Genomic DNA, 12,615 nt, shown 5'->3' with positions numbered 1-12,615 from the left:
GCTCTGTGTCAGCTCTAGGGCTCTGTGTCAGCTCTAGGGCTCTGTGTCAGCTCTAGGGCTCTGTGTCAGCTCTAGGGCTCTGTGTCAGCTCTAGGGCTCTGTGTCAGCTCTAGGGCTCTGTGTCAGCTCTAGGGCTCTGTGTCACCTCTAGGGCTCTGTTGGTTAGGTCAGCTCTAGGGCTCTGAGAGGTTGTTCATATCAACGTGTTGTACGTTGACTGAATTGAGTGACTTTTTCTGACTTATGTATGGTATTGTTGTATGTTGAATGATGTATTATACGGTTGTATGTTGCCTGAATAATGTATGATACTGTTGTATGTTGAATGTTGTATGATACTGTTGTATGTTGAATGATGTATGATACTGTTGTATGTTGTATGATGTATGATACTGTTGTATGTTGAATGATGTATGATATTGTTGTATGTTGAATGTTGTATGATACTGTTGTATGTTGAATTATGTATGATATTGTTGTATGTTGAATGTTGTATGATACTGTTGTATGTTGAATGATGTATGATACTGTATGATACTGTTGTATGTTGAATGATGTATGATACTGTTGTATGTTGTATGATTATGATACTGTTGTATGTTGAATGATGTATGATACTGTATGATACTGTTGTATGTTGAATGATGTATGATACTGTTGTATGTTGTATGATGTATGATACTGTTGTATGTTGAATGATGTATGATACTGTTGTATGTTGAATGTTGTATGATACTGTTGTATGTTGAATTATGTAAGATATTGTTGAATGTTGTATGATACTGTTGTATGTTGAATGATGTATGATACTGTTGTATGTTGTATGTTGAATGATGTATGATACTGTTGTATGTTGAATGTTGTATGATACTGTTGTATGTTGAATGATGTATGATACTGTTGTATGTTGTATGATACTGTTGTATGTTGAATGATGTATGATACTGTATGATACTGTTGTATGTTGAATGATGTATGATACTGTTGTATGTTGAATTATGTATGATATTGTTGTATGTTGAATGTTGTATGATACTGTTGTATGTTGAATGATGTATGATACTGTATGATACTGTTGTATGTTGAATGATGTATGATACTGTTGTATGATGTATGATACTGTTGTATGTTGAATGATGTATGATACTGTTGTATGTTGAATGTTGTATGATACTGTTGTATGTTGAATTATGTAAGATATTGTTGTATGTTGAATGTTGTATGATACTGTTGTATGTTGAATGATGTATGATACTGTTGTATGTTGTATGTTGAATGATGTATGATACTGTTGTATGTTGAATGTTGTATGATACTGTTGTATGTTGAATGATGTATGATACTGTTGTATGTTGTATGATACTGTTGTATGTTGAATGATGTATGATACTGTATGATACTGTTGTATGTTGAATGATGTATGATACTGTTGTATGTTGAATTATGTATGATATTGTTGTATGTTGAATGTTGTATGATACTGTTGTATGTTGAATGATGTATGATACTGTATGATACTGTTGTATGTTGAATGATGTATGATACTGTTGTATGTTGTATGATGTATGATACTGTTGTATGTTGAATGATGTATGATACTGTTGTATGTTGAATGTTGTATGATACTGTTGTATGTTGAATTATGTAAGATATTGTTGTATGTTGAATGTTGTATGATACTGTTGTATGTTGAATGATGTATGATACTGTTGTATGTTGTATGTTGAATGATGTATGATACTGTTGTATGTTGAATGTTGTATGATACTGTTGTATGTTGAATGATGTATGATACTGTTGTATGTTGTATGATACTGTTGTATGTTGAATGATGTATGATACTGTTGTATGTTGTATGATGTATGATACTGTTGTATGTTGAATGATGTATGATACTGTTGTATGTTGAATGTTGTATGATACTGTTGTATGTTGAATTATGTAAGATATTGTTGTATGTTGAATGTTGTATGATACTGTTGTATGTTGAATGATGTATGATACTGTTGTATGTTGTATGTTGAATGATGTATGATACTGTTGTATGTTGAATGTTGTATGATACTGTTGTATGTTGAATGATGTATGATACTGTTGTATGTTGTATGTTGAATGATGTATGATACTGTTGTATGTTGAATGTTGTATGATACTGTTGTATGTTGAATGATGTATGATACTGTTGTATGTTGTATGATACTGTTGTATGTTGAATGTTGTATGATACTGTTGTATGTTGAATGATGTATGATACTGTTGTATGTTGTATGATATTGTTGTATGTTGAATGTTGTATGATACTGTTGTATGTTGAATGATGTATGATACTGTTGTATGTTGTATGTTGAATGATGTATGATACTGTTGTATGTTGAATGTTGTATGATACTGTTGTATGTTGAATGATGTATGATACTGTTGTATGTTGTATGATACTGTTGTATGTTGAATGATGTATGATACTGTTGTATGTTGTCTGACTGATGTTGTGATGATGTTGTTAGGTACAACTCCCTACAAGAGCCCTGCCACATCCGGAGAGAAAACCTGGAAGAAGCCAGGAGGATGTACCAGTTCTTCAGGGACGTGGAGGACGAGCTGGCCTGGATACAAGACAGACGTCCCATGGCAGAGTCCCAGGACCTGGGCCACTCGCTCAGTTCAGTGCAGAATTTGATGAAAAAACATCAGGTACAATTTGATGATCTGCCCTTGCTGCTGAGTTTAATCATTAGCTGTGTAGAATTGTTTTGATTCTCTCCCTTGTGTCTATGTTGATAAACAATTGTCCTAACCATGGTGTGGTGTGTAGTCTGACACAGATCCTCCTCGTGTCAACAACTTATTGAGTGATGGAGAAGAGAGGTCAGATGACGATGATTGGGAGGTAGACGATGACGAGGTTTGATAAATGTTAACTAGGTCACTGGGTCACTGGGTGTTCACCAATCACAGCTGTTGTAGAGAATGTTCACATGATTGTTACAACCACAGCAATCACATGATTTGTCTCAATCTTTACATGTTTTATTTTTATATGTTTCTTTAAAATAACATAGAACTGAAAATTATATGTTGCTTAATTTCTTTACATATTTTTCTGTGTATTTAAGAAATGTTTTTTACAATCACAATATTAACTCCATGATTACCACCTATTATACCACCATGTTTGCTCCATAAAACCTCCACCTTGTCCCCTTGATGAAGATATTTTACCATTGCAGGCCTTGGAGTCAGAAATCGTGGCCCATGAGCCCCTGATTGAGACGGTCGCTACATCTGCCCAGCAGATGATCCGCAGCAAACATTTTGCAGCCAATGACATCCAGTCCAAACTGGACAACCTACACAAGAATCTCTCAGAGCTGAAGAAAAAAACTTCAGACAGGAAAAATCGTTTGAGGGATGCCCTGGAGGCCCAGAAGGTTGGTCATTTTATACTTGATCTGTCTGGTCATTTTATACTTGATCTGTCTGGTCATTTTATACTTGATCTGTCTGGTCATTTTATACTTGATCTGTGTGGTCATTTTATACTTGATCTGTCTGGTCATTTTATACTTGATCTGTCTGGTCATTTTATACTTGATCTGTGTGGTCATTTTATACTTGATCTGTCTGGTCATTTTATACTTGATCTGTCTGGTCATTTTATACTTGATCTGTGTGGTCATTTTATACTTGATCTGTCTGGTCATTTTATACTTGATCTGTCTGGCCATTTTATACTTGATCTGTCTGGTTATTTTATACTTGATCTGTCTGGTCATTTTATACTTGATCTGTCTGGTCATTGTATACTTGATCTGGTGACTATAGTATCATGCTGTAAGTGATCTGTGACTCTAGGGCTCTGTTGGTTAGGTCAGCTCTAGGGCTCTGTGTCAGCTCTAGGGCTCTGTGTCAGCTCTAGGGCTCTGTTTAAACTGTTTAAAGCTTCACGTTTAAACATTGACACATTTTAATGGTTTACATTTTTTGTTTCCAGTTTTATACAGAGGTCAATGAACTGGAGCAGTGGATGAATGAGAAACTTCCACAGCTGACCAGTCCAGACTTGGGCAAGGATGAGGACTCAGTGCTGGTACCAAACTATTTTAAATCATCAGTTTTACAGATCTCTGCAACCATTACGTTATAGAAGATTTCTGATGACCAAATGTTTTTATTTCATCAGTTTTACATAACTCTGCAACCATTACGTTATGGAAGATTTCTGATGATCAAATGTTTTTATTTCATCAGTTTTACAACTCTGCAACCATTACATTATAGAAGATTTCTGATGATCAAATGTTTTACATAACTCTGCAACCATTACGTTATGGAAGATTTCTGATGATCAAATGTTTTCATTTGCCAGGCACTGACCAAAAAACTTGACGCCCTTGAGAGAGATATTGACAACTTTGCTAACAGCATAGGAGAGTTGTCAGCCCTTAGTAGAACACTGACAGACAGGCAGCACTACGATTCAGACAACATTAAACAAACACAGGTGAGTGCACACACACCCTGAGTAGAACACTGACAGACAGGCAGCACTACGATTCAGACAACATTAAACAAACACAGGTGAGTACACACACGCCCTTAGTAGAACACTGACAGACAGGCAGCACTACGATTCAGACAACATTAAACAAACACAGGTGAGTACACACACGCCCTGAGTAGAACACTGACAGACAGGCAGCACTACGATTCAGACAACATTAAACAAACACAGGTGAGTGTGACAGGCAGCACTACGATTCAGACAACATTAAACAAACACAGGTGAGTACACACACGCCCTTAGTAGAACACTGACAGACAGGCAGCACTACGATTCAGACAACATCAAACAAACACAGGTGAGTACACACACGCCCTGAGTAGAACACTGACAGACAGGCAGCACTACGATTCAGACAACATTAAACAAACACAGGTGAGTACACACACGCCCTTAGTAGAACACTGACAGACAGGCAGCACTACGATTCAGACAACATTAAACAAACACAGGTGAGTACACACACGCCCTGAGTAGAACACTGACAGACAGGCAGCACTACGATTCAGACAACATTAAACAAACACAGGTGAGTGTGACAGGCAGCACTACGATTCAGACAACATTAAACAAACACAGGTGAGTACACACACGCCCTTAGTAGAACACTGACAGACAGGCAGCACTACGATTCAGACAACATCAAACAAACACAGGTGAGTACACACACGCCCTTAGTAGAACACTGACAGACAGGCAGCACTACGATTCAGACAACATTAAACAAACACAGGTGAGTACACACACGACCTGAGTAGAACACTGACAGACAGGCAGCACTACGATTCAGACAACATCAACCAAACACAGGTGAGTGCACACACACCCTGAGTAGAACACTGACAGACAGGCAGCACTACGATTCAGACAACATCAAACAAACACAGGTGAGTGCACACACACCCTGAGTAGAACACTGACAGACAGGCAGCACTACGATTCAGACAACATTAAACAAACACAGGTGAGTACACACACGCCCTGAGTAGAACACTGACAGACAGGCAGCACTACGATTCAGACAACATTAAACAAACACAGGTGAGTACACACACGCCCTTAGTAGAACACTGACAGACAGGCAGCACTACGATTCAGACAACATTAAACAAACACAGGTGAGTACACACACGCCCTGAGTAGAACACTGACAGACAGGCAGCACTACGATTCAGACAACATTAAACAAACACAGGTGAGTGCACACACACCCTGAGTAGAACACTGACAGACAGGCAGCACTACGATTCAGACAACATTAAACAAACACAGGTGAGTGCACACACACCCTGAGTAGAACACTGACAGACAGGCAGCACTACGATTCAGACAACATTAAACAAACACAGGTGAGTACACACACGCCCTTAGTAGAACACTGACAGACAGGCAGCACTACGATTCAGACAACATTAAACAAACACAGGTGAGTGCACACACACCCTTAGTAGAACACTGACAGACAGGCAGCACTACGATTCAGACAACATTAAACAAACACAGGTGAGTGCACACACACCCTTAGTAGAACACTGACAGACAGGCAGCACTACGATTCAGACAACATTAAACAAACACAGGTGAGTGCACACACACTGGGCCCAGCTACATAGTACACCTGACATGCAGGTTATCCTACACAACACACATGATGCACATGACACTGTGTTGAACATTTTTTTCTTACAATGTTTAATTAGTTGTTGGGGTTGATTAAAACTAAAGTCTGAAAATGTAAACATTGCTGATGTACAGGCTAAGATAGAGAGCCAGTACTCCAAACTTCAGGACTTGACCACACAGAGGAGGAAGCAGCTGCTGGACAGTAAACGACTCTTTGAGTTTTACCATCAAGCAGACGCAGTAGAGACTTGGATTGCTGACCGGATAGTGATTGCATCATCAGAAGATTATGGTCAGGATTTAGAACATATCGAGGTAATTAAAACATTTCTTTAAACTGTAGATTTTTTACAAAGTTCTAACCAGGCTACTGTGTTTATTAATTACTTGTGTCCAATGTTTACAAAATAACATTTTAAAAAAATCATTTTTAGGTCCTCCAACAGAGGTTTGATGACTTCTTGCATGACCTGAGCAGTAACGAGGACAGGGTGACCCAGCTGGTGACCACTGGTCAAGCTATGGTTGATGCAGGTCACTTCAAGGCTAATGGAATCCAGAGTAAAATGAAGGACATTACAGGCCAGTGGGCAGAGTTAAAGGAAATTGCTCAAGCTCGTCAAGATGTAAGTTAATTACTGACTGTGTGATAATCCCTCAAGCTCGTCAAGATGTAAGTTAATTACTGACTGTGTTATAATCCCTCAAGCTCGTCAAGATGTAAGTTAATTACTCACTGTGTGATAATCCCTCAAGCTCGTCAAGATGTAAGTTAATTACTGACTGTGATAATCCCTCAAGCTCATCAAGATGTAAGTTAATTACTGACTGTGTGATAATCCCTCAAGCTCGTCAAGATGTAAGTTAATTACTGACCATGTGATGAGCATTCAACTGTTCCCTGTGTTTTCCTACCTAAAGCGTCCTTCACTCACCTTGTTGTTTCAGGCACTTGGTGGTGCTAAAGAAGTTCACATGTACGGCCGGGATGCTGATGACACATTAGAGTGGATCCAAGAGAAAGACTTGATTGTCAGCAGTGAGGACTTTGGCCATGACCTTGAGAGCAGCCAGGCACTGATCAGCAGACATGAAGTCCTTGAGGTAGTTTTTATAAGTTGTTTAATGATGTTGTTCAGGTTACAAATGTGTATACAACTTGTACTGTACACTGGTCAAACATGTGTACACAACTTGTACTGTCCACTGGTCAAACATGTGTACACAACTTGTACTGTCCACTGGTCAAACATGTATACAACTTGTATGTCCTCTGGTCAAACATGTACACAACTTGTACTGTCCACTGGTCAAACTTGTACACAATTTGTACTGTCCACTGGTCAAACATGTACATAACTTGTACTGTCTACTGGTCAAACATGTGTACACAACTTGTACTGTCCACTGGTCAAACATGTACACAACTTGTACTGTCTACTGGTCAAACATGTGTACACAACTTGTACTGTCCACTGGTCAAACATGTACACAACTTGTACTGTCCACTGGTCAAACATGTACACAACTTGTACTGTCCACTGGTCAAACATGTACACAATTTGTACTGTCCACTGGTCAAACATGTACACAACTTGTATGTCCACTGGTCAAACATGTACACAACTTGTACTGTCCACTGGTCAAACATGTATACAACTTGTATGTCCTCTGGTCAAACATGTACACAACTTGTACTGTCCACTGGTCAAACATGTACACAACTTGTATGTCCACTGGTCAAACATGTACACAACTTGTACTGTCCACTGGTCAAACATGTACACAATTTGTATGTCCTCTGGTCAAACATGTACACAACTTGTATGTCCACTGGTCAAACATGTACACAACTTGTACTGTCCACTGGTCAAACATGTACACAACTTGTATGTCCTCTGGTCAAACATGTACACAACTTGTATGTCCACTGGTCAAACATGTACACAACTTGTACTGTCCACTGGTCAAACATGTACACAACTTGTATGTCCACTGGTCAAACATGTACACAACTTGTACTGTCCACTGGTCAAACATGTACACAATTTGTATGTCCTCTGGTCAAACATGTACACAACTTGTATGTCCACTGGTCAAACATGTACACAACTTGTACTGTCCACTGGTCAAACATGTACACAACTGTACTGTCTACTGGTCAAACATGTACACAACTTGTATGTCCACTGGTCAAACATGTACACAACTTGTACTGTCCACTGGTCAAACATGTACACAACTTGTACTGTCCACTGGTCAAACATGTACACAATTTGTATGTCCTCTGGTCAAACATGTACACAACTTGTATGTCCACTGGTCAAACATGTACACAACTTATACTGTCCACTGGTCAAACATGTACACAACTGTACTGTCTACTGGTCAAACATGTACACAACTTGTATGTCCACTGGTCAAACATGTACACAACTTGTACTGTCCACTGGTCAAACATGTACACAACTTGTACTGTCCACTCTACAGAGAGACATGGCTGCCATAAGTGACCAGGTGGAGAGTATCACCAAAGAGGCCGAGCGTCTGATCAGCACCTACCCAGACGCCCAGGAGCACATAGCAGCCAAACATGAGGAGATGGTGGGGGCGTGGAACAAGCTGGTGGAGAAGGCTGCTGTCAGGAAGGAGAAACTGTCTCAGGCTGAACAGCTTCAGCTCTACTTCAATGACTACAGGGAGCTGACGTAAGTGTATGGGGGGTTCTACTTTAATGATTACAGGGAGCTGACGTAAGTGTATGGGGGGTTCTGCTTTAATGATTACAGGGAGCTGACGTAAGTGTATGGGGGGCTCTACTTCAATGATTACAGGGAGCTGACGTAAGTGTATGGGGGGTTCTACTTTAATGATTACAGGGAGCTGACGTAAGTGTATGGGGGGTTCTGCTTTAATGATTACAGGGAGCTGACGTAAGTGTATGGGGGGCTCTACTTCAATGATTACAGGGAGCTGACGTAAGTGTATGGGGGGTTCTACTTTAATGATTACAGGGAGCTGACGTAAGTGTATGGGGGGCTCTACTTCAATGATTACAGGGAGCTGACGTAAGTGTATGGGGGGCTCTACTTCAATGATTACAGGGAGCTGACGTAAGTGTATGGGGGGTTCTGCTTTAATGATTACAGGGAGCTGACGTAAGTGTATGGGGGGCTCTACTTTAATGATTACAGGGAGCTGACGTAAGTGTATGGGGGGTTCTGCTTTAATGATTACAGGGAGCTGACGTAAGTGTATGGGGGGGGAGTGGGGCTCTACTTTAATGATTACAGGGAGCTGACGTAAGTGTATGAGGGAGTGGGGTTCTACTTTAATGATTACAGGGAGCTGACGTAAGTGTATGGGGGGGCTCTACTTTAATGATTACAGGGAGCTGACGTAAGTGTATGGGGGGCTCTACTTTAATGATTACAGGGAGCTGACGTAAGTGTATGGGGGGGGGGGAGTGGGGTTCTACTTTAATGATTACAGGGAGCTGACGTAAGTGTATGGGGGGGGGGGGGAGTGGGGTTCTACTTTAATGATTACAGGGAGCTGATGTAAGCGTATGGGGGGCTCTACTTTAATGATTACAGGGAGCTGACGTAAGTGTATGGGGGGTTCTGCTTTAATGATTACATGCAGTATGTATGACACATCTGGATGGGGTGATCTTTTTGTAATGGTGTAAGCATATAAATTAATTAGTAGAGTACCATTAAGAGTGGTAAATAAAAAATGTGGATGTCAATTAAACCAAGAAACATGTTGAATGTCAAGACTTGCCTTAAAAGGTTGTGTCCACTATAATGTCTGCTTCCCTCCAGAGCCTGGGTCAGTAAAAGGTTGTGTCCACTATAATGTCTGCTTCCCTCCAGAGCCTGGGTCAGTAAAAGGTTGTGTCCACTATAATGTCTGCTTCCCTCCAGAGCCTGGGTCAGTAAAAGGTTGTGTCCACTATAATGTCTGCTTCCCTCCAGAGCCTGGGTCAGTAAAAGGTTGTGTCCACTATAATGTCTGCTTCCCTCCAGAGCCTGGGTCAGTAAAAGGTTGTGTCCACTATAATGTCTGCTTCCCTCCAGAGCCTGGGTCAGTAAAAGGTTGTGTCCACTATAATGTCTGCTTCCCTCCAGAGCCTGGGTCAGTAAAAGGTTGTGTCCACTATAATGTCTGCTTCCCTCCAGAGCCTGGGTCAGTAAAAGGTTGTGTCCACTATAATGTCTGCTTCCCTCCAGAGCCTGGGTCAGTGAGATGATGGCCATCATTACAGCTGACGAGTTGGCCCACGACCTCCCAGGAGCTGAGGCCATGATCACACGCTACAAGGAACACAGAGCTGAAGTGGACAGCAGGAAAGAGGCTTTCAGCAAATTTCAACAGACTGGTCAAGCCTTTATTGATGAAGGTCACTTTTTATCTGATGAGGTAGGTCAAGCAGCCTTTCAGAACATAGCTGTGTGCAAATAGTTTTTTGATGAGCTAAAGGCAGCCTTTCAGAACATAGCTGTGTGCAAATAGTTTTTTGATGAGCTAAAGGCAGCCTTTCAGAACATAGCTGTGTGCAAATAGTTTTTTGATGAGCTAAAGGCAGCCTTTCAGAACATAGCTGTGTGCAAATAGTTTTTGATGAGCTAAAGGCAGCCTTTCAGAACATAGCTGTGTGTGAATAGTTTTTTGATTAGCTAAAGGCAGACTTTCAAAACATAGCTGTGTGCGAATAGTTTTTTGATTAGCTAAATGCAGACTTTCAAAACATAGCTGTGTGCGAATAGTTTTTTGATGAGCTAAAGGCAGACTTTCAGAACATAGCTGTGTGCGAATAGTTTTTTGATTAGCTAAAGGCAGACTTTCAAAACATAGCTGTGTGCGAATAGTTTTTTGATTAGCTAAAGGCAGACTTTCAAAACATAGCTGTGTGCGAATAGTTTTTTGATGAGCTAAAGGCAGACTTTCAGAACATAGCTGTGTGCGAATAGTTTTTTGATTAGCTAAAGGCAGACTTTCAAAACATAGCTGTGTGCGAATAGTTTTTTGATGAGCTAAAGGCAGACTTTCAAAACATAGCTGTGTGCGAATAGTTTTTTGATTAGCTAAAGGCAGACTTTCAGAACATAGCTGTGTGCGAATAGTTTTTTGATTAGCTAAAGGCAGACTTTCAAAACATAGCTGTGTGCGAATAGTTTTTTTATTAGCTAAAGGCAGACTTTCAAAACATAGCTGTGTGCGAATAGTTTTTTGATTAGCTAAAGGCAGACTTTCAAAACATAGCTGTGTGCGAATAGTTTTTTGATTAGCTAAAGGCAGACTTTCAAAACATAGCTGTGTGCGAATAGTTTTTTGATTAGCTAAAGGAGTCACAACAAATTCTTAGTGCATCTGTAGCATTTGTAAGATTGAGAATTGTTGGTTGCCTCTAGACATTGAAATATAAAACACAACAATATCACAACTTAAAAGCAGTACATTTCTGTGTAAGCTTGGCTGATCACACAGACTATAAATAAAATAATATTTTTAAATGTTGTCTAGACACATCTGTACATAAGATTTAAATAGTTGTCTAGAGCCATCTGTACATAAGATTTAAATAGTTGTCTAGACACATCTGTACATAAGATTTAAATAGTTGTCTAGACACATCTGTACATAAGATTTAAATAGTTGTCTAGACACAGCTGTACATAAGATTTAAATAGTTGTCTAGACACATCTGTACATAAGATTTAAATAGTTGTCTAGACACATCTGTACATAAGATTTAAATAGTTGTCTAGACACATCTGTACATAAGATTTAAATAGTTGTCTAGACACATCTGTACATAAGATTTAAATAGTTGTCTAGACACATCTGTACATAAGATTTAAATAGTTGTCTAGACACATCTGTACATAAGATTTAAATAGTTGTCTAGACACAGCTGTACAAAAGATTTAAATAGTTGTCTAGACACATCTGTATATAAGATTTAAATAGTTGTCTAGACACATCTGTACATAAGATTTAAATAGTTGTCTAGACACATCTGTACATAAGATTTAAATAGTTGTCTAGACACATCTGTACATAAGATTTAAATAGTTGTCTAGACACATCTGTACATAAGATTTAAATAGTTGTCTAGACACAGCTGTACATAAGATTTAAATAGTTGTCTAGACACATCTGTACATAAGATTTAAATAGTTGTCTAGACACAGCTGTACATAAGATTTAAATAGTTGTCTAGACACATCTGTACATAAGATTTAAATAGTTGTCTACACACATCTGTACATAAGATTTAAATAGTTGTCTAGACACAGCTGTCCACTTTCAGATAGAAGAAAAAATCCACCAGCTGGACAAATCTTATGAGGGTCTCATTAGAACTCTAGAACACAGGAGGAATTTACATGAGAAGAATCTGGAAGCTCAGGTAAGTTACCTTT

The 12,615-nt window shown here is 39.3% G+C and overlaps 1 protein-coding gene across 7 annotated transcripts in view; it reads left to right on the top strand.

The window, feature by feature from the left end:
* LOC131935564 (spectrin alpha chain, non-erythrocytic 1) overlaps positions 1 to 12,615 on the top strand; it is a 126,937-nt gene that overhangs the window by 93,229 nt on the left and 21,093 nt on the right. For all 7 annotated transcript variants that reach the window (XM_059292030.1, XM_059292031.1, XM_059292029.1 and 4 more), the window contains 10 exons: positions 2,505 to 2,691; positions 3,228 to 3,428; positions 3,992 to 4,087; positions 4,367 to 4,501; positions 6,317 to 6,499; positions 6,619 to 6,810; positions 7,133 to 7,288; positions 8,675 to 8,892; positions 10,420 to 10,609; positions 12,504 to 12,602. In XM_059292030.1, coding sequence (XP_059148013.1) covers positions 2,505 to 2,691; positions 3,228 to 3,428; positions 3,992 to 4,087; positions 4,367 to 4,501; positions 6,317 to 6,499; positions 6,619 to 6,810; positions 7,133 to 7,288; positions 8,675 to 8,892; positions 10,420 to 10,609; positions 12,504 to 12,602 — 1,657 coding nt within the window. The remainder of the gene's footprint in view (positions 1 to 2,504; positions 2,692 to 3,227; positions 3,429 to 3,991; positions 4,088 to 4,366; positions 4,502 to 6,316; positions 6,500 to 6,618; positions 6,811 to 7,132; positions 7,289 to 8,674; positions 8,893 to 10,419; positions 10,610 to 12,503; positions 12,603 to 12,615) is intronic.

This window comes from Physella acuta, unplaced genomic scaffold (genome assembly GCF_028476545.2).
Source record: "Physella acuta isolate Inbredline_101_S28 unplaced genomic scaffold, ASM2847654v3 ptg000148l, whole genome shotgun sequence".
NCBI lineage: Eukaryota > Metazoa > Mollusca > Gastropoda > Physidae > Physella > Physella acuta.
This window is presented reverse-complemented; position numbering and strand designations above follow the sequence as displayed.